This window comes from Salvelinus alpinus, chromosome 2 (genome assembly GCF_045679555.1).
Source record: "Salvelinus alpinus chromosome 2, SLU_Salpinus.1, whole genome shotgun sequence".
In the NCBI taxonomy this organism is placed as follows: domain Eukaryota; kingdom Metazoa; phylum Chordata; class Actinopteri; order Salmoniformes; family Salmonidae; genus Salvelinus; species Salvelinus alpinus.
Window position 1 is genome coordinate 99,825,417 of NC_092087.1, and position 17,594 is coordinate 99,843,010.

General features: G+C 44.2%; 2 protein-coding genes across 5 annotated transcripts; both read right to left on the reverse strand.

Moving 5' to 3' along the window:
• Positions 1-135: 135 nt before the first annotated feature.
• On the reverse strand, positions 136-7,373 carry LOC139546325 (oocyte zinc finger protein XlCOF6-like). Its single transcript, XM_071354598.1, has 5 exons — positions 7,005-7,373; positions 6,593-6,749; positions 4,277-4,531; positions 1,869-2,069; positions 136-1,429 (listed from the first exon to the last, which is right to left on the reverse strand). The coding sequence occupies exons 1-5, from the start codon at positions 7,011-7,013 to the stop codon at positions 786-788; spliced, it is 1,266 nt and encodes a 421-aa protein (XP_071210699.1). The 5' UTR covers positions 7,014-7,373; the 3' UTR covers positions 136-785.
• Positions 7,374-10,277: 2,904 nt separating this feature from the next.
• On the reverse strand, positions 10,278-14,249 carry LOC139546244 (zinc finger protein 567-like). 4 transcript variants are annotated; one of them, XM_071354390.1, is made up of 4 exons: positions 14,014-14,249; positions 12,479-12,686; positions 11,355-12,188; positions 10,278-11,083 (listed from the first exon to the last, which is right to left on the reverse strand). In XM_071354390.1, the coding sequence occupies exons 1-4, from the start codon at positions 14,032-14,034 to the stop codon at positions 10,566-10,568; spliced, it is 1,581 nt and encodes a 526-aa protein (XP_071210491.1). In that variant the 5' UTR covers positions 14,035-14,249; the 3' UTR covers positions 10,278-10,565. The 4 variants fall into 4 exon arrangements, with proteins under 4 accessions (XP_071210491.1, XP_071210499.1, XP_071210505.1 ...); XM_071354398.1 differs by lacking the exon at positions 14,014-14,249 and adding an exon at positions 13,157-13,959; XM_071354404.1 differs by lacking the exon at positions 14,014-14,249 and adding an exon at positions 13,083-13,958.
• Positions 14,250-17,594: the final 3,345 nt, after the last annotated feature.

Genomic DNA, 17,594 nt, shown 5'->3' on the forward strand with positions numbered 1-17,594 from the left:
ACGGATGGAGGGTCGTCTGAGAAACAGAACAGATGGTACTGAGAGCGGAGGAAGCTGACGGATGGAGGGTCGTCTGAGAAACAGAACAGATGGTACTGGGAGCGGAGGAAGCTGACGGATGGAGGGTCGTCTGAGAAACAGAACAGATGGTACTGGGAGCGGAGGAAGCTGACGGATGGAGGGTCGTCTGAGAAACAGAACAGATGGTACTGGGAGCGGAGGAAGCTGACGGATGGAGGGTCGTCTGAGAAACAGAACAGATGGTACTGGGAGCGGAGGAAGCATGTCAGTCAGAGTCGGAGAGACAGTCAGATCCGTAGCCTCGGCAACGCACCTCACCGTCCCCTGGCGTTGAGTTTGCTCCGGCTTTGTTGATGCTGGTTAGCCACTCCTCTGTCCTGTATACATGATATACGTGGTGTTTCCTAACGATTACAGATCATTCATTTTTTTAATCCCACCTCTCTCTGTAGACCACCCTCTCTTGATTTCCATAGGACATATATATTTTTTCAACTCTGTGCTGTGATGTCTTACATAAAATGAAGTCACTGCTTAAGTTAATTTAACCAGCACTGTCCCCCATGGTAGTTTCTTGGGTCTGCCTAACTGCTGTTTAGGTCCTGTGCTTTATATATTTCAGTCTTTCAGACATCCACAGCTGCATTCCTTAATATTCTATTGTTTATGTCCATTAATGGGAAATGTATAATCAAGATGAACATAACTATGTTGCTGGTGATCAGGAGAGACACTACACAAGTACATTTTTCCCGTCCCATTTGTCAGTTTGGCAGTTGCTTCGGTCTGCCTAACTGCCGTTTAGGACCTATGGGTTTGCCAGCATGTCTCTTCTTGTGTGAATAAAGGTTTGCTCTACAGCTGAAACGCTTCCCACATTCAGTGCACAGGTATGGTTTCTCTCCTGTGTGAACTCTCTGGTGGATTTTGAAAGTTCCTTCTCTACTGTATGTCTTCCCACAGATGGAGCAAAGGTATGGCTTCTCTCCAGTGTGTGTCAGTAAATGACTTTTTAAGTATGCTTTTTTCACGAAACTATTTCCACACACAAGGCAGCTGTAGGGTCTCTCTCCAGTGTGTGTTCGCTGGTGAATTTTAATGTAGCTTTCATTGACGAAACATTTCCCACAGTCAGGGCAAGAGTAAGGCTTCTCTCCAACATGTTTTAACTGGTGGTCTTGGATTTGCCCTTTCTCAGTGAACTCAGCCCCGCAAAGGGAGCATTGGTAAGACGGCTTCTTACTGGTGTGAGTTTTCATGTGTTTTTTTAGTGCTGGTAGAGTTTGGCATATCTCCCCACAATCTATGCAATTATGAAATGTCTTAGCTGTGTGCTTCTTCTGGTGTTGCTCGGGTTCTCCTGACGTAGAGGGACTGTCCTCTCCAGCGGACCACAATGCATTCAATCCTGCGTGGAGGACATGATGTGAGATAATGTAAAGTCAGTCAAACCGGCATGTACTTCGTGAAGAAGTAAGAAAGTAAGAAAGTCTTCCTAGGACAGATGACAAATGTTTCCATAGTTATTACTGGGACAGAAGACAAATGTTTCCATAGTTACATTTTTCTCTTTTCAGAGCTACTCAACATTTAAAAAAAATAAAAAATCTGATAAAACTGTTAAAATTTCAAAATGTGTAATGTCTGAAGTATATTCTTTTCACAATAAACTCAAGCTGACAAACGTTTCCATAGTTACTGCTATGCATAGTTATTACTGGGACAGATGACAAATGTTTCCATAGTTACTGCTATGCATAGTTATTACTGGGACAGATGACAAATGTTTCCATAGTTACTGCTATGCATACTTATTACTGGGACGGTAATATAAGACTTCTTCTCACCTCTGTGTGTTTTCATGTGTGTTTTCAGATTTCCTTTCTGTGTGAATCCCCTGCCGCACACAGAGCAGCCGTGAGGTTTCTCTCCTGTGTGTGTTCTCATGTGCCTCTTCAGTTTCATGGCTTCCGATAGTTGTTTTCCACAAACTACACAGTCGTGAGACTTCTTAGCTTTGGGATTCTTCTGGTGTTGTACAGGTATTCCTGACGCAGGAAAAGAAAGAGATTGGCCGTGTCCGAATACCCCATACTAGTCTACTACATACTTAAAAACGGCACACTCATTTCGGCGTTTGTTCTAGCGGAATTCACGCGTGTTTTCCTGACTCACGTGTCTGACCACAGCTGGTAATCAGATAAAGTGACGCGCTGTACCAAAATGAACAATAGTGAAGACGTACTATAACACTTTTCTTTTCCGCATACTATTTAGTACGCTAGGATGGGTATTCGGACACGGCCACCGTGTCGGTTTACTAGTAAAAGGCCAACGTGTTTTTTTATTTTTTAAACGTGAGTTATCACTGGTCACGTTCCAGGCTGACTGCATTGCAGACGCATGCCAGACCTCACGATGCATGGATAGGTGGTTAACATAAATATTATCATCAAAACACGTCATACGATACGGCAATCTGACACCCGACTGTGCAGTCGATGACATGGCACGCAACCATTGGCTGATGCAATGCAACGTCTGCAATGTACAGTACCAGTCAAAAGTTTGGACACACCCTATTCATTCAAGGGTTTTTCATTCTTTTTTACTATTTTCTACATTGTAGAATAATAGTGAAAACATCAAAACTATGAAATAACACTTATGGAATCATGTAGTAACCAAAAAAGTGTTTTAAAAAAATCCTAATTTATTTTATATTTGAGATTCTTCAAAGTAGCCACACTTTGTCTTGATGACAGTTTCTTCAAGTGCAGTCGATAAAACCCATCAAGAGCTATGATGAAACTGGCTCTCATGAGGACCGCCACAGGAAAGGAAGACCCAGAGTTACCTCTGTTGCAGAGGATAAGTTCATTAGAGTTACCAGCCTCAGATTGCAGCCCAAATAAATGCTTCACAGAGTTCAAGTAACAGACACATCTCAACATCAACTGTTCAGAGGAGACTGTGTGAATCAGGCCTTCATGGTCGAATTGCTGCAAAGAAACCACTACTAAAGGACACCAATAATAAGAAGAGACTTGCTTGGGCCAAGAAACACAAACAATGGACATTAGACCGGTGGAAATGTTTTCTTTGGTCTAATGAGTCCAAATTTGAGATTTTTGGTTCCAACCGCTGTGTCTTTGTGAGACGCAGAGTAAGTGAACAGATGATCTCCGTATGTGTGGTTCCCACCATGGAGAATGAATGAGGTGGTGTGATGGTGCTTTGCTGGTGACACTGTCTGTGATTTATTTAGTATTCAAGGCACACTTAACCAGCATGGCTACCACAGCATTCTGCAGCGATACGCCATCCCATCTGGTTTGTACTTAGTGGGACTATCATTTGCTTTTCAACAGGACAATGACCAAACACACCTCCAGGCTGTGTAAGGGCTATTTGACCTAGAAGGAGACTGATGGGGTGCTGCATCAGATGACCTGGTCTCCACAATCACCTGACCTCAACCCAATTGAGATGGTTTGGGATGAGTTGGACTGCAGAGTGACGGAAAAGCAGCCAACATGTGTTCAGCATGTGGGAACTCCTTCAAGACTGTCGGGATAAGCATTCCAGGAGAAGCTGGTTGAGAGACTGTCAAGAGTGTGCAAGTGTAACGGATGTGAAATGGCTAGCTAGTTAGCGGTGGTGCGCGCTAATAGCCTTTCAATCGGTGACGTCACTTGCTCGGAGACCTTGAAGTAGTGGTTCCCCTTGCTCTGCAAGGGCCGCGGCTTTTGTGTAGCGATGGGTAACGATGCTTCGTGGGTGACTGTTGTTGATGTGTACAGAGGGTCCCTGGTTCGCGCCCGGGTCGGGGCGAGGGGACGGACTAAAGTTATACTGTTACACAAAGCTGTCATCCAGTCAAAGGGTGGCTACTTTGAAGAATCTCAAATATAAAACATATTTTGATTTCTTTAACACTTTTCATGGTTACTACATGATTCCATGTGTGTTATTTCATAGTTTTGATTTCTTCACTATTTTTCTACAATGTAGAAAATAAGAAAAAGTTAAGAAAAACCCTTGAATGAGTAGGTGTGTCCAAACTATTGACTGGTACTGTAGTCGAGTTTTACATGCAACATCACTAATGTTGAGCTGTGGTAAACTTAGTGTGATAAACCATATTGTCAGTCACTCAAATCACTTTGGCTACACTCTAGCAGTCATGGTTTCCCGACATGGCTGCTCACACACAACAATCTCATTATTTAAAAAAATCTCTGTGGCTTTTCACCTGTGTCAACTTTCTGATGATGTGTTTTGAGTAACTCTTTCCGGTAGAACAGCTCTCCACAGATAGACTTGTTGAAGCCTCTCTCTACGTGTGTCCTCTGGTGTAACACAAGGTCATAGGCAGCAGGGAACTCCTGTCCACAGCCAAAGCAGCGGTGAGACGACGTGGCTGTGTTGTGCTTCTCCTGGTGTTGCTCAGGTTCTCCTGATGTAGAGGTAGTCTCCTCACTGCCGTGGCTGGAGGCAGGACTCATTCCTGTGGAGGAAAATAATAAGGATTTAGTAATAGAGCAAATAGAGGTAACTGCCAAAATAAAGGAAACACTTGAGTAAATTAGTATTCTGGCTGCTCTGTTAGACCTACAGGTAACTGCCAAAATAAAGGAAACACTTGAGTCAATTAGTATTCTGGCTGCTCTGTTAGACCTACAGGTAACTGCCAAAATAAAGGAAACACTTGAGTAAATTAGTATTCCGGCTACTCTGTTATGTTGTGGAGGTGCATTTTCCTGGCATGGGTTAGGTCCAATCAACCCCTTAGAGGACAAGATAAACACCAATCAATACACTGCCATTCTGACTGATCACCGTCAACCTTTGGTGAATCATTTCTATCCAGATGGGAGTGGTCTCTTCCAGGATGACAACGCCCCCATCCACTAGGCACGAGTGGTCACTGAATAGTTTGATGAGCATGAAAACGATGTAAACCACATGTCATGGCCGTCTCAGTCACCAGATCTCAACCCAATTGAACACTTATGGGAGATTCTGGAGCGAGGCCAGAGCCAGCGTTTTCCCACCACCATCAACAACAACAACACACCAAATGATGGAATTTATCGTAGAAGAATGGAATGGTGTCGCATCCCTCCAAGAGAGTTGCAGACCCTTGTAGAATTCATGCCAAGGCACATTAAAGATGTTCTGGCTCATGGTGGCCCACCTCCAAGAGAGTTGCAGACCCTTGTAGAATTCATGCCAAGGCACATTAAAGATGTTCTGGCTCATGGTGGCCCACCTCCAAGAGAGTTGCAGACCCTTGTAGAATTCATGCCAAGGCACATTAAAGATGTTCTGGCTTGTGGCCCAACGGCCAATTAAAACACTTTATGTTGATGTTTCCTCTTTTTTAGCAGTTACCTGTAGGTGCATTACTATGGAAGCGGAAAGGGGGATACCTAGTCGGTTGTACAACTGAATGCCTTCAACTGAAATGTGTCTTCCGCATTTAACCCAACCCCTATGGTAGTATAGTATAGTGTCCCAAATGGCACCCATTTCCCTATGCGGGCTCTGGTCAAAAGTAATGCACTATGTCGGGAATAGGGTGCCATTTGGGCCCTAGTCAAAAGTAGTGCACTATGTCGGGAATAGGGTGCCATTTGGGGTCTATCTTCTATGTTTTTAAAGGCATCCTTTCACCACTACTTACCGAGCTGAAGAGGATCCCATTTACCTAAATCTCCTTCAGAATGTATCAATCCACCTACTTCCTCTTCTTCCTCCCTTTTCTCTTCTTCCTTCTCTTCCTCTTCCTTCTCAGTGTCGTTACTCTCTCTCTCTACAGTGTGGGCAGTCATATTTTCCTGCTGAGTCAAGCCCATGCCACAGACAGGGCAGGAGTAAGATTTCTCTCCTGTGTGCACTACCAGGTGTAGCTTCAAGTTCTTCCTGGATGCAGAACATCGGTAAGGTTTCACCCCTTGGTGGATCTGTTGGTGTCTGCGTAGTTTATATGAGGTAGGGAACTACTTTCTACACTCTCTGCAACCGTGTGTCTTCTTGGATTTGTGTTTGTTGTTGTTTGTGTTCTGTTGTTCAGGTTCTCCTGAGGTAGAACCTCCTCACTGTCAGAATGAAGGCTGCAACTCTCTCCTGTCTCTACTGTGGAGATATAGGAAGAGTCCGGTCCGTCTAGCTCCAGTGGGAACATCATTAGAGGCCCAGTTCCAAATAGACCCTACACACTTGTTGAGATCTGATTGGTCGAAGCAGTATGGGGATGATTCCACCTAACCTGTCAGAGGACAAGGTGGAGCTTTTTTCTCAAGTGGGATCTTATTGGACTATCAGCATGAACTAATAAAGCCATCTCTGTCTGCTCACTGGTTGCTGCTACAGCTTTAATGCTCTTGATGATACAAAAGCAATGTCCACAAAGATGATATGCGTTCCAAATGGCACTCTGTTCCCTATACAGCATCAATGTATTGCACTAAAGGGTTGTCATTTGGGACGAAAAACCTTGGTCTTTGTCAGATTATCCAGTGTCCAGCTACATGGGACAACTATTGAAAGTCATTTGCACACTCACCAGTATTTCTCTGACCCCAAGGTTCATGATCGTCTTCTGGCTCCTCTTTGAATACAATGTTAAAACTTTGGACCATCTCGGGACCCTGGAGTCTGCTGCTCTGGTCACCATGGTTACAGTCAGGACTCCGCCATTTTGACTGTTGGTGTTCATCAAACTATAAAAAAGCCAAGGTGAGAGAGCACATCACACATTGTATCAAGAATGTAAATTACGCTTTGTTACAGTCCTAACAACTAGCCTAGTTAGGGTTGATAACGTATTATTTTGAGATAAGTTGCTAACCGTCCTGACAACTTATCGACTTATTCAACTATGACAAGTGAAGTTGCTTAGCTAACGTTAACGCGTTAGCTAACTTAGCTAGCTAGTTAACGTTAGCAAACAAATAAGTTAGAGTTTGTCTTCTCACCTCATGCATTGTGAATGCGCTTCAAATATATCAAAGAATATGTTGTTGTGCAAGAGTTATTCCAGTCTCTTGCTGTGCTGTGAGGGAGAAATGTTAGCTAACGATAGCGCGCTGCTACAACTGGCTAGTATTGTAGCTCCTAAACTGGCAGAGGCGGAAATCCCGCGTTTCATAGTTCCATACGTTAACTAGTCCAGCCAGTGAATAATACTTAACGTTACCATAACCGTATCATAACTTATATCTGGTGATATTAGCTGTATGGAACAAGCTACAATGCTTTTAAGTGCGATAAATAAACTGGTTAGTTATCAGCTAGCTGCATTACTACTTCCGTGTTTGGTTTAAGTCGTCTTCTTGGTGCGCCTTAGTAAATCAAAATCAAATTGTATTGGTCACGTGCACATTTTTTGCAGATGTTTTCGCAGGTGCAGTGAAATGCTTATGTTTCTTGCTCGTGCAGTAATACCAAACAGTACAAAACACCCAAAATAAAAATGTGGAAATTAAGAAATATGAGCACGAACAATGTCCGAGTCTGGAATGTCAATGTATATATGTTGAGGTGTGTATAGAGACAGTATATGAATAGAAAAGGTGTGTATAGCAGTAGTAATATAGCATTAGCCTTGGCTAGAATACAGTATATATATACAAAGTGGGTAAAACAGTATGTAAACATTATTTAAGTGGCCAGGTCGCAGTTGTAAATGAGAACTTGTTCTCAACTGGCCTACCTGGTTAAATAAAGGTGAAATAAAATTCAGCACAAAGGTAAGATCTCTCCCCTGTCTAAACTCTTAAGTGGTCTTTGAGAGAATCTTCTGAACCATATGTTTTTCCACAGATGGGGCAGTGTGTGTCTATAAATGTTTTGGTACTTGATTTTGTTGCTTGAAACTCTTTCTACACACAGGGCAGCTGTAGGGTCTTTCTCTAGTGTGAGTTCTCTCGTGACTTCTAAGCCCACTTGAATGTAGCTTCCACGGACAAATCTCTTCCCACAGTCAGGGAAGAGGTAAGGCTCTTCTCTTTAATATTCACTAACTAGTGGTCTTCTAATTGTCCTTTTCTCAGTGAATGGCTTCCCACAAACAGAGCATTGGTGAGACTGGTTCTCTCCTTAATGAGTTCTCATGTCTATCTGTGGAGCTGTTGGTGAGTCTTCCTAACTGTGTTGTACTCCTGGTGCTGTTCCGGTTCTCCTGATGTAGAGGGACTCCTCACCAGCAGACCACAACCTAGGATTCAGTCCTGCATGGAAGAGGTTGAAGCTGAGATCTAGTTAGCTTTTTACATCAAACTGACACATTTCACAGTCTGTCTCAGAATAACTTAAATCAGCGTGAGATTATTATTATTCCTACATAAAATGTAAGATGTGGAATGTCTTTCCATTGTCCGGGGTCTCGGGCTAAGGCTTCTTCTCACCTGTGTGCGTTTTCAGATTTCCTTTCTGTGTGAATCCCCTCCCACACACAGAGCAACAGTGAGGCTTCACTAACCTTCGTGTAACCTTAGTTTATATGAGCAGTTCTTCTCCACACGTTGAACAGTGGTGAGATCTCTTTACCTTCTCCCGGTGGTGGGCAGGTCATCTTATTGTAGAGGGATTCTCCTCAACAGGGTACAAACCAGGGGAGCTCTTCTGCAGGAATGAAAGACTCTGTGTGAGTTTACGAGTACTCGGTCAAAGGCCAGTGGTTACAATCGGATTCTCTACCTTTGTGCACTCGCACACTCCCCCTCATGTATTTAAAGGAAGGGATTGGTGTAAAAGGAATATGGTGGAGACTCCCTCTAGCCATGCTTGCACCAATCCAATGGCTTTAAATGCATGAGGGGTCGTGACCAAGTGCACACTTCTGAAAGAGGGTAGAGATAGTAGTGCTGCCAGTGTCAAATCAAATGTTATTTGTCACATACGCCGAATACTACAGGTGTAGACCTTACAGTGAAATGCTTACTTTACAAGCCCTTAACCAACAATGCAGTTAAGAAAAAAATACCCCCCAAAAATAAATAAAAGTAACAAATAATTAAAGAGCAGCAGTAAAATAACAATAGCGAGGCTGTATACAGGGGGTACCGGTACAGTTGTTTCTTTGATGTGAAGTGTTCCATAATGTAACGTTAGTAATGTTGAGCTGGGCTAAACTAAGGGTGATAAACCAGACTTTCAGTCACTCAAAACCACTTACACCTGGGTTGGGGTCAATTTGAGTTGAAGTCAATCAAATCAGGAAGTAAACTGACATTCCAATTCAATCACTGAAAGAAAAAGCATCTATTTTCAATGACTTCTCAATAAGTTGAAAAATAAAAGATTATAATTAAAAAAAAAAAAAACGTTAAATTTTTTCCCCAATTTACATTCAAATCACTTCCTGAATTGACTGCCTTCAATTTAAATTGACCCCAACCCTGACTTACAGTTTAGCAGTCATGGTTTCCGTCACAGGTTCTTACACCCAGAATAACATGTAGAATCTCACCTAATCTAATTGAATAGGATCTCTGTGAGTTACACACAGAATAACATGTAGAATCTCACCTGATCTAATTAAATAGGATCTCTGTGAGTTACACACAGAATAACATGTAGAATCTCACCTAATCTAATTGAATAGGATCTCTGTGAGTTACACACAGAATAACATGTAGAATCTCACCTAATGTGAAGAATTTATCTGCACTGTATGTGTGTTAGCTCGCTAGCCAGGCAGTTTTACAGGAATGATTACATCAATTGTTTAAATTAACTAGACAACTTGTAAATGCAACAAGTACTAATATTGTATGATATAAAAGCAGTCACAGCTTTCCAAAAAAAAAACCCAGAGACATTTATGGTCTGTTTGCATATATTTTAGAGACTATTTATACAGAACATTTGTATAAAACCTGTATAACAGGTATTTCTAATTATATGACCCAATATTTTAGGTTGAATGTAATTTACGACACAATTTCTGATACATCACATGCCTTACTTTTATTTTCCTGCATCAGTAAAAGCAGGAAATGCATCACCTACTGCCGTTCATACCAATTAGACTGGTTTTGTATTTCTCCCTGACCAAGATGGCTGCCATTTTGGCTCCACTGTGGAACTTTGAGGGTTTATGGCATAGCCCCTCTTGTAATTTAATAGGATCTCTATGGCGCCAACTAGTTACCTACCTAGCTGACGTTAGCTAACCTCATGCATTGTGAATGGACTCGAAATTATCTCGAGAAGGACGCTGTGCCTGGAGGGAAAGACAACAGGTGTCCTAACCAGAATGCTTCTTTATTAATCATGACATGGTTATTATCAGTGAGGAACATTTCACAAGTGGGCTACAAGTCACTGTTGATTTCTTAGCACCATCACAGCATTGATGAAAAATTGACCCCCCCAAAAAAGGGACACTTTTTCCCCCCCTTTCTGTTGATCATAATATGTTGATTGATGAGATGAGTGAGAATTAGCATAATTATCTTACTGATCAGAGATGGCGACAACACAGACACAGCTTCAGCGAGAAGAACTCTACCTACTAAGAGACAAAGTCGCGGTTAATTGTCATAGTACTGGCAGCCCTGCATCTCTGTATCACTCTCCATTTTAGGCACATTCTTGGACATCTGAGCCCTGGATGAATGCTTTGGCCTGTCCATGGTGGTTAACTGCTTTGGCCTGTCCATGGTGGTTAACTGCTTTGGCCTGCCTAACTGGCGGGTCGGTCCGATGGGCTTGGCATCATGTGTCCGCTGGTGCTGCCGGAGCCCTTGTTTACGGACAAAGCTCTTGCCGCATTCGATGCACTCGTGGGGTTTCTCTCCTGTATGTGTTCTGAGGTGGACTTTGAGGTCAAATTCTCTGGAGTAAGTCTTGCCACACACAGGGCAGATGAGACACTTTTCTCCCGAGTGAGATCTCATGTGTTTGTGTAGTTCTGGGAGGTTTGAGTATTCCTCGCCACACACTAGGCAGCCGTGAGATGTGACGGCCGTGTGGTTCTCCTGGTGTTGTTCAGCTTCTCCCGATGTACAGGGACTCCCCTCACCAGTGGACCAGGAGCTGGGATAATCTCCTGTGGGAAAGAAACAGTGTGCAAATCTGAGCTGTTTCAGATATCCTATTTCCTAGTTTTAATGTCATTTAATGCCCTATTTGTTTTAATTCCACTTTGTTTTTTCTCTCTCTCTGTAGCCCACACACTATTTGTAGCTTGCAAACCAGGGTCCTACTACTTCCATTAATGTTTTACATGCAACATGTTAAGCTGTTAGGAGTGTAGGCTGTCGTCATCAATCATGATTAATCAATAATAATAAATCAATGACAGCATAAAGTGTTCTCACCTGTATGCACTTTCTGATGCGTTTTTAAATTTCCTTTCTGCGTGAAACTGATCCCACACACAGAGCACTGGTAAGGCCTCTCTCCTGTGTGTGTTCTCATGTGTCTGTCCAGGTAATATGTTTGAGGGAACTCCTTCCCACAGTCTGGGCATCGGTGAGTCTCCTTAGCTCTCCTCTGTCGGTGTTCAAGTTCTCTTGATACAGAGGAACTCGAGTCCCCTTCAGAACAATGAAGCCGCTGATGAATCTTCAGATAGCCTTTCTGAGTGAAACTCTTTCCACAGACTGAGCAAGGATGTTTCTGTCCGGCGTGCGACTTCTCGTGTGTTGTCAAATTTCCTTTTTGAGTAAAACTCTTCTCACACAGAGAGCAAGAGAAAGGCTTCTCTCCTGTGTGGGATCGCTGGTGTACTTTCAGTAATGCTTTATGAGTAAAAGTCTTCTTACACACACAGCAGGCATAAGGCTTGTCGCCAGCGTTTGTCTTCAAGTGAACCTCCAGAACATTCTTTGAAGAGAACTCTTGTCCACAACAGCAGCCAATCTTGTCATCCGGGTCTGTTTTAATCTGTTCAGAATGTTTCTTCTGGTGGTGGTATGTCAAACTACATTGATGAGTGAAGCCCTTCCCACACTCAGAGCAGAGGTAAGGCTTCTCTCCTGTGTGGGTTCTCATGTGTATTTGTAGTGCCGATAATGTCTGGCAGTGTTTCCCACAATCTGGGCATGGGTGGGTCTTTTTCTGCCTCGTTCTGCATTTCATCTGGTGTTGCTCAGGTTCTCCTGATGTAGAGGGTCTCTCCCCGCCTGCAGAGTGATGGCTGGGAATCTCTCCTGTGGGGATGAGACAGGACAGATATAGTCAGTGAGACTGAGTCAGGTTCTCCTGATGTAGAGGGTCTCTCCCCGGCTGCAGAGTGATGGCTGGGACTGAGTCTAAGTTTACTGTACATACCTACTGGGTTTCTCCATTGTTTTACACCACCTCCCGTGCTACTCCCATTCTCATATTTAGGGCAACATACAAGACTGAGTCCCAAATCATGCCACCCTATTCCCTATATAGTGCACCACTTTTGATTAGAGCCCGATGGACCATAAAGAGCCTGGCTCCAGCTACCCACCTGTATTATCTAGTTCCCAGTCTTCTTCTTCTTTGACTACGATATTAAATGTTGGTGTTTCACTGTTGATGTCCAGACTCACAGTAACCCTCTCCTGACCCTGCAGTGTGTCTTTCTGATCACCATGGTTTCTGTCAGGACCCGGGGACACAGTGGGTTGGGGTTCAGTGGAGCAGGATGGAGACGGGCTGGACGGGTCTTCAGAATCCTATATGATGAAGAGTGACAGCGCAGTTTTCACAACAAGCTTCATTATGAAAGATGGACTCAGCAATATGACACCATCCTTAACAGCAAGGCAATGTCTCTGCTTGTTATAGAAATGACCATTTCTCAGTAAAGAAACCGTTCCAACTAAATATACCTGGTTTAAAAACGATCAATCAATGCAAACCAAATTACAGCAGCTCATTTTCATTGGATTTTCATTTCACCTAGCTAGCTAGCGCTGGCCAGTTAGCTTATGTTAGCTAACGTTAGATACCTACTAGAAAACAAAATCACATCATCAAGCAACAACAACGTAGCTAGCTAGTACTGCTGTTGCTAGCATGCGTTGTACTCTACAAAATACTGAGCAACTTGACTTGCAAGCTAGCCGCACCATTTGGTATAGCAACACACGAGCAGTTTGCAGAGCAGAAAAGTGATGTGGCTAGCACACGTTCAGACTACTACCTCTTCCATTGTAAATCAATCCCTGAGCTAGCTAGCTAACGGATAAATTGGATATAAATCTAGTTTAGTTTTAATTTATGATGACTGCCAATTTTGTTGGTCGTAACCTCGCGTCTCGTTGGATGTAGGCTGGGAAATACCAACACCTGAGAATATTTAATCGAAAGTTACTGTATTCTTTTTTTACAAATAGCTATGCTAACGTTACAATGTACATTTAAATAAACTGGTAAATAAACTGTCAAACTCTCTTTGGCTTCGTACTTCCGGTTTAGGTTGTCTTTTGAGTGTGCATTAGCGCCGAAATGCGGTCTGGAAGTTAAAGGCAATAGATTACAGATCTCTTGCAGTGGTGCAACGTACTTAATTAAGTCAAAATACTTTGAAGTACTACATAAGTAGTTTTGGGGGGTATCTGTACTTTACATTTTCGACAACTTTTTACTCCAAATAATGTACTTTTTTACTCCATACATTTTCCCTGACACCCAAAAGTACTCATTACATTTCGAATGCTAGCAGGACAGGAAAATGGTTAAATTCAGCATGTATCAAGATAACATCCCTGGTCATTCCTACTGCCTCTGATTTGGCAGACTCACTAAACACAAATATGTTGTAACATATGTCTGAGTGTTGGAGTGAAACTCTTGAGTAAATGAGTAATACAAATTATGTTATAGGATGCATTTTCCTGGCATGGTTTTGGGAAACGCTGCCTTAGAGCACGTGTCAAACTTATTCCGCGGAGGGCCGAGTGTCTGCAGGTTTTCGCTCCACCCGTGTACTTGATTGACGAATAACGGTCACTCTTTAGTAAGGATCTCTGTCTTAATTGAAAGGAAAAAAACAAATACCTGCAAACACTCGTCCCTCATTACAGCCAATTTGAGTGATCACCCTAAACCAGGGCTCTCCAACACTGTTCCTGGGGAGCTACCGTCCTGTAGGTTTAAACCAGGGCTCTCCAACACTGTTCCATCCTGTAGGTTTAAATCAGGGCTCTCCAACCCTGTTCCTGGGGAGCTACCGTCCTGTAGGTTTAAACCAGGGCTCTCCAACACTGTTCCATCCTGTAGGTTTAAACCAGGGCTCTCCAACCCTGTTCCTGGGGAGCTACCGTCCTGTAGGTTTAAACCAGGGCTCTCCAACACTGTTCCATCCTGTAGGTTTAAACCAGGGCTCTCCAACCCTGTTCCTGGGGAGCTACCGTCCTGTAGGTTTAAACCAGGGCTCTCCAACATTGTTCCTGGGGAGCTACCGTCCTGTAGGTTTAAACCAGGGCTCTCCAACACTGTTCCGTCCTGTAGGTTTAAACCAGGGCTCTCCAACACTGTTCCTGGGGAGCTACCGTCCTGTAGGTTTAAAGCAGGGCTCTCCAACACTGTTCCTGGGGAGCTACCGTCCTGTAGGTTTAAACCAGGGCTCTCCAACATTGTTCCTGGGGAGCTACCGTCCTGTAGGTTTAAACCAGGTCTCTCCAACACTGTTCCTGGGGAGCTACCGTCCTGTAGGTTATAAACCAGGGCTCTCCAACACTGTTCCTGGGGAGCTACCGTCCTGTAGGTTTAAACCAGGGCTCTCCAACCCTGTTCCTGGGGAGCTACTGTCCTGTAGGTTTAAACCAGGGCTCTCCAACACTGTTCCTGTGAAGCTACCGTCCTGTAGGTTTAAACCAGGGCTCTCCAACACTGTTCCTGGGGAGCTACCGTCCTGTAGGTTTAAACCAGGGCTCTCCAACCCTGTTCCTGTGAAGCTACCGTCCTGTAGGTTATAAACAGGGCTCTCCAACACTGTTCCTGGGGAGCTACCGTCCTGTAGGTTATAAACAGGGCTCTCCAACCCTGTTCCTGGGGAGCTACTGTCCTGTAGGTTTAAACCAGGGCTCTCCAACACTGTTCCTGGGGAGCTACCGTCCTGTAGGTTTAAACCAGGGCTCTCCAACACTGTTCCTGGGGAGCTACTGTCCTGTAGGTTTAAACCAGGGCTCTCTAACACTGTTCCTGTAGGTTATAAACAGGGCTCTCCAACACTGTTCCTGTAGGTTATAAACAGGGCTCTCCAACCCTGTTCCTGGGGAGCTACCGTCCTGTAGGTTATAAACAGGGCTCTCCAACACTGTTCCTGTAGGTTATAAACAGGGCTCTCCAACACTGTTCCTGGGGAGCTACTGTCCTGTAGGTTTAAACCAGGGCTCTCCAACACTGTTCCTGGGGAGCTACCGTCCTGTAGGTTATAAACAGGGCTCTCCAACACTGTTCCTGGGGAGCTACCGTCCTGTAGGTTTAAAGCAGGGCTCTCCAACACTGTTCCTGGGGAGCTACCGTCCTGTAGGTTTAAACCAGGGCTCTCCAACACTGTTCCTGGGGAGCTACTGTCCTGTAGGTTTAAACCAGGGCTCTCCAACATTGTTCCGTCCTGTAGGTTTAAACCAGGGCTCTCCAACACTGTTCCTGGGGAGCTACTGTCCTGTAGATTTAAACCAGGGCTCTCCAACATTGTTCCGTCCTGTAGGTTTAAACCAGGGCTCTCCAACACCGTCCTGTATGTTTAAAGCAGGGCTCTCCAACACTGTTCCTGGGGAGCTACCGTCCTGTAGGTTTAAACCAGGGCTCTCCAACACTGTACCTGTGAAGCTGCCGTCCTGTAGGTTTAAACCAAGGCTCTCCAACACTGTTCCGTCCTGTAGGTTTAAACCAGGGCTCTCCAACACCGTCCTGTATGTTTAAACCAGGGCTCTCCAACACTGTTCCTGTGAAGCTACCGTCCTGTAGGTTTAAACCAGGGCTCTCCAACCCTGTTCCTGGGGAGCTACCGTCCTGTAGGTTTAAACCAGGCCTCTCCACCGTCCTGTAGGTTATAAACAGGGCTCTCCAACACTGTTCCTGGGGAGCTACCGTCCTGTAGGTTATAAACAGGGCTCTCCAACACTGTTCCTGGGGAGCTACCGTCCTGTAGGTTATAAACAGGGCTCTCCAACACTGTTCCTGTGAAGCTACCGTCCTGTAGGTTATAAACAGGGCTCTCCAACACCGTCCTGTAGGTTTAAACCAGGGCTCTCCAACATTGTTCCTGGGGAGCTACTGTCCTGTAGGTTTAAACCAGGGCTCTCCAACACTGTTCCTGGGGAGCTACTGTCCTGTAGGTTTAAACCAGGGCTCTCCAACACTGTTCCTGGGGAGCTACTGTCCTGTAGGTTTAAACCAGGGCTCTCCAACACTGTTCCTAGGGAGCTACTGTCCTGTAGGTTTAAACCAGGGCTCTCCAACACTGTTCCGTCCTGTAGGTTTAAAGCAGGCCTCTCCAACACTGTTCCGTCCTGTAGGTTTAAAGCAGGCCTCTCCAACACTGTTCCGTCCTGTAGGTTTAAAGCAGGCCTCTCCAACACTGTTCCATCCTGTAGGTTTAAACCAGGCCTCTCCAACACTGTTCCATCCTGTAGGTTTAAACCAGGTCTCTCCAACACTGTTCCGTCCTGTAGGTTTAAAGCAGGCCTCTCCAACACTGTTCCGTCCTGTAGGTTTAAAGCAGGCCTCTCCAACACTGTTCCGTCCTGTAGGTTTAAAGCAGGCCTCTCCAACACTGTTCCGTCCTGTAGGTTTAAAGCAGGCCTCTCCAACACTGTTCCTTCCTGTAGGTTTAAAGCAGGCCTCTCCAACACTGTTCCGTCCTGTAGGTTTAAAGCAGGCCTCTCCAACACTGTTCCATCCTGTAGGTTTTTGCTACAACCTTCATGTAGCGCACCTGATTCTAATAAGTAGCTGATTGATGAGCTGATTCTAATAATTAGCTGATTGATGAGCTGAATCTGGTTAGTTACAACTGGGGTTGGAGCCAAACATATAGGAGGGTTGATCTCCAGGAACAAGGTTGGAGAGCCCTGGCTGAAACCCGTTTCCTTTATTCTGGCAGTTACCTGTAGCTATCTGACCGCTTCTGAAATCAAATGTTTTATAGTTTCATCGCCCCCGTGCAGCAATGTTTGTGCGGCAATGTGCGCAAGTTGGTGGAAGAACAAGGGGGAGTTCTTATAGAATGCCAGCAAAAAAAGCCTCTATTTACATGTTGCTTATGAGTGCATTTCACACTACTATTGGATTATACTTGGATTTTAAGGCTCGTATGAATGTCCTGCTTAATATAATGTTTGTGTCATCACAAATCAACTGCATTATACTTAAACACTTAAACTAGTCAAATGTATTTTTGGCTAGCTTTTGCGACTGGCCATAATCAATTAGCGTTAGCATTCTAGCTAACAACTGCTACAACCAAAATAGTTATTTTTGCAAAGATCACAACGAAATATAATCTTAGCGACTGTTCGAGAAAGAATCAGAACATCATTGTAAGCCTATAAGAACCCCAAAAAAGTGTATTTTGTTTAGAAGTAATAACAACGTCAATCTAGACTATGTTGAATGGCTTTCTTACTGCC

Excerpts from the sequence above, each read along its gene's own strand:
- LOC139546244 (XM_071354390.1), bottom strand. The coding sequence starts at position 14,034 with ATGAGGGACGAGTGTTTGCAG. Across the intron at positions 12,687-14,013 it reads TGAGGGACGAGTGTTTGCAG|GATTCTGAAGACCCGTCCAG; the intron begins GTATTTGTTTTT and ends TTCATCATATAG. Across the intron at positions 11,084-11,354 it reads GCATCAGAAAGTGCATACAG|GAGATTATCCCAGCTCCTGG; the intron begins GTGAGAACACTT and ends TCTTTCCCACAG.
- LOC139546325 (XM_071354598.1), bottom strand. Across the intron at positions 4,532-6,592 it reads TTGGGGTCAGAGAAATACTG|GAATGAGTCCTGCCTCCAGC; the intron begins GTGAGTGTGCAA and ends TTTCCTCCACAG. Across the intron at positions 1,430-1,868 it reads ACACATGAAAACACACAGAG|GATTGAATGCATTGTGGTCC; the intron begins GTGAGAAGAAGT and ends TCCTCCACGCAG.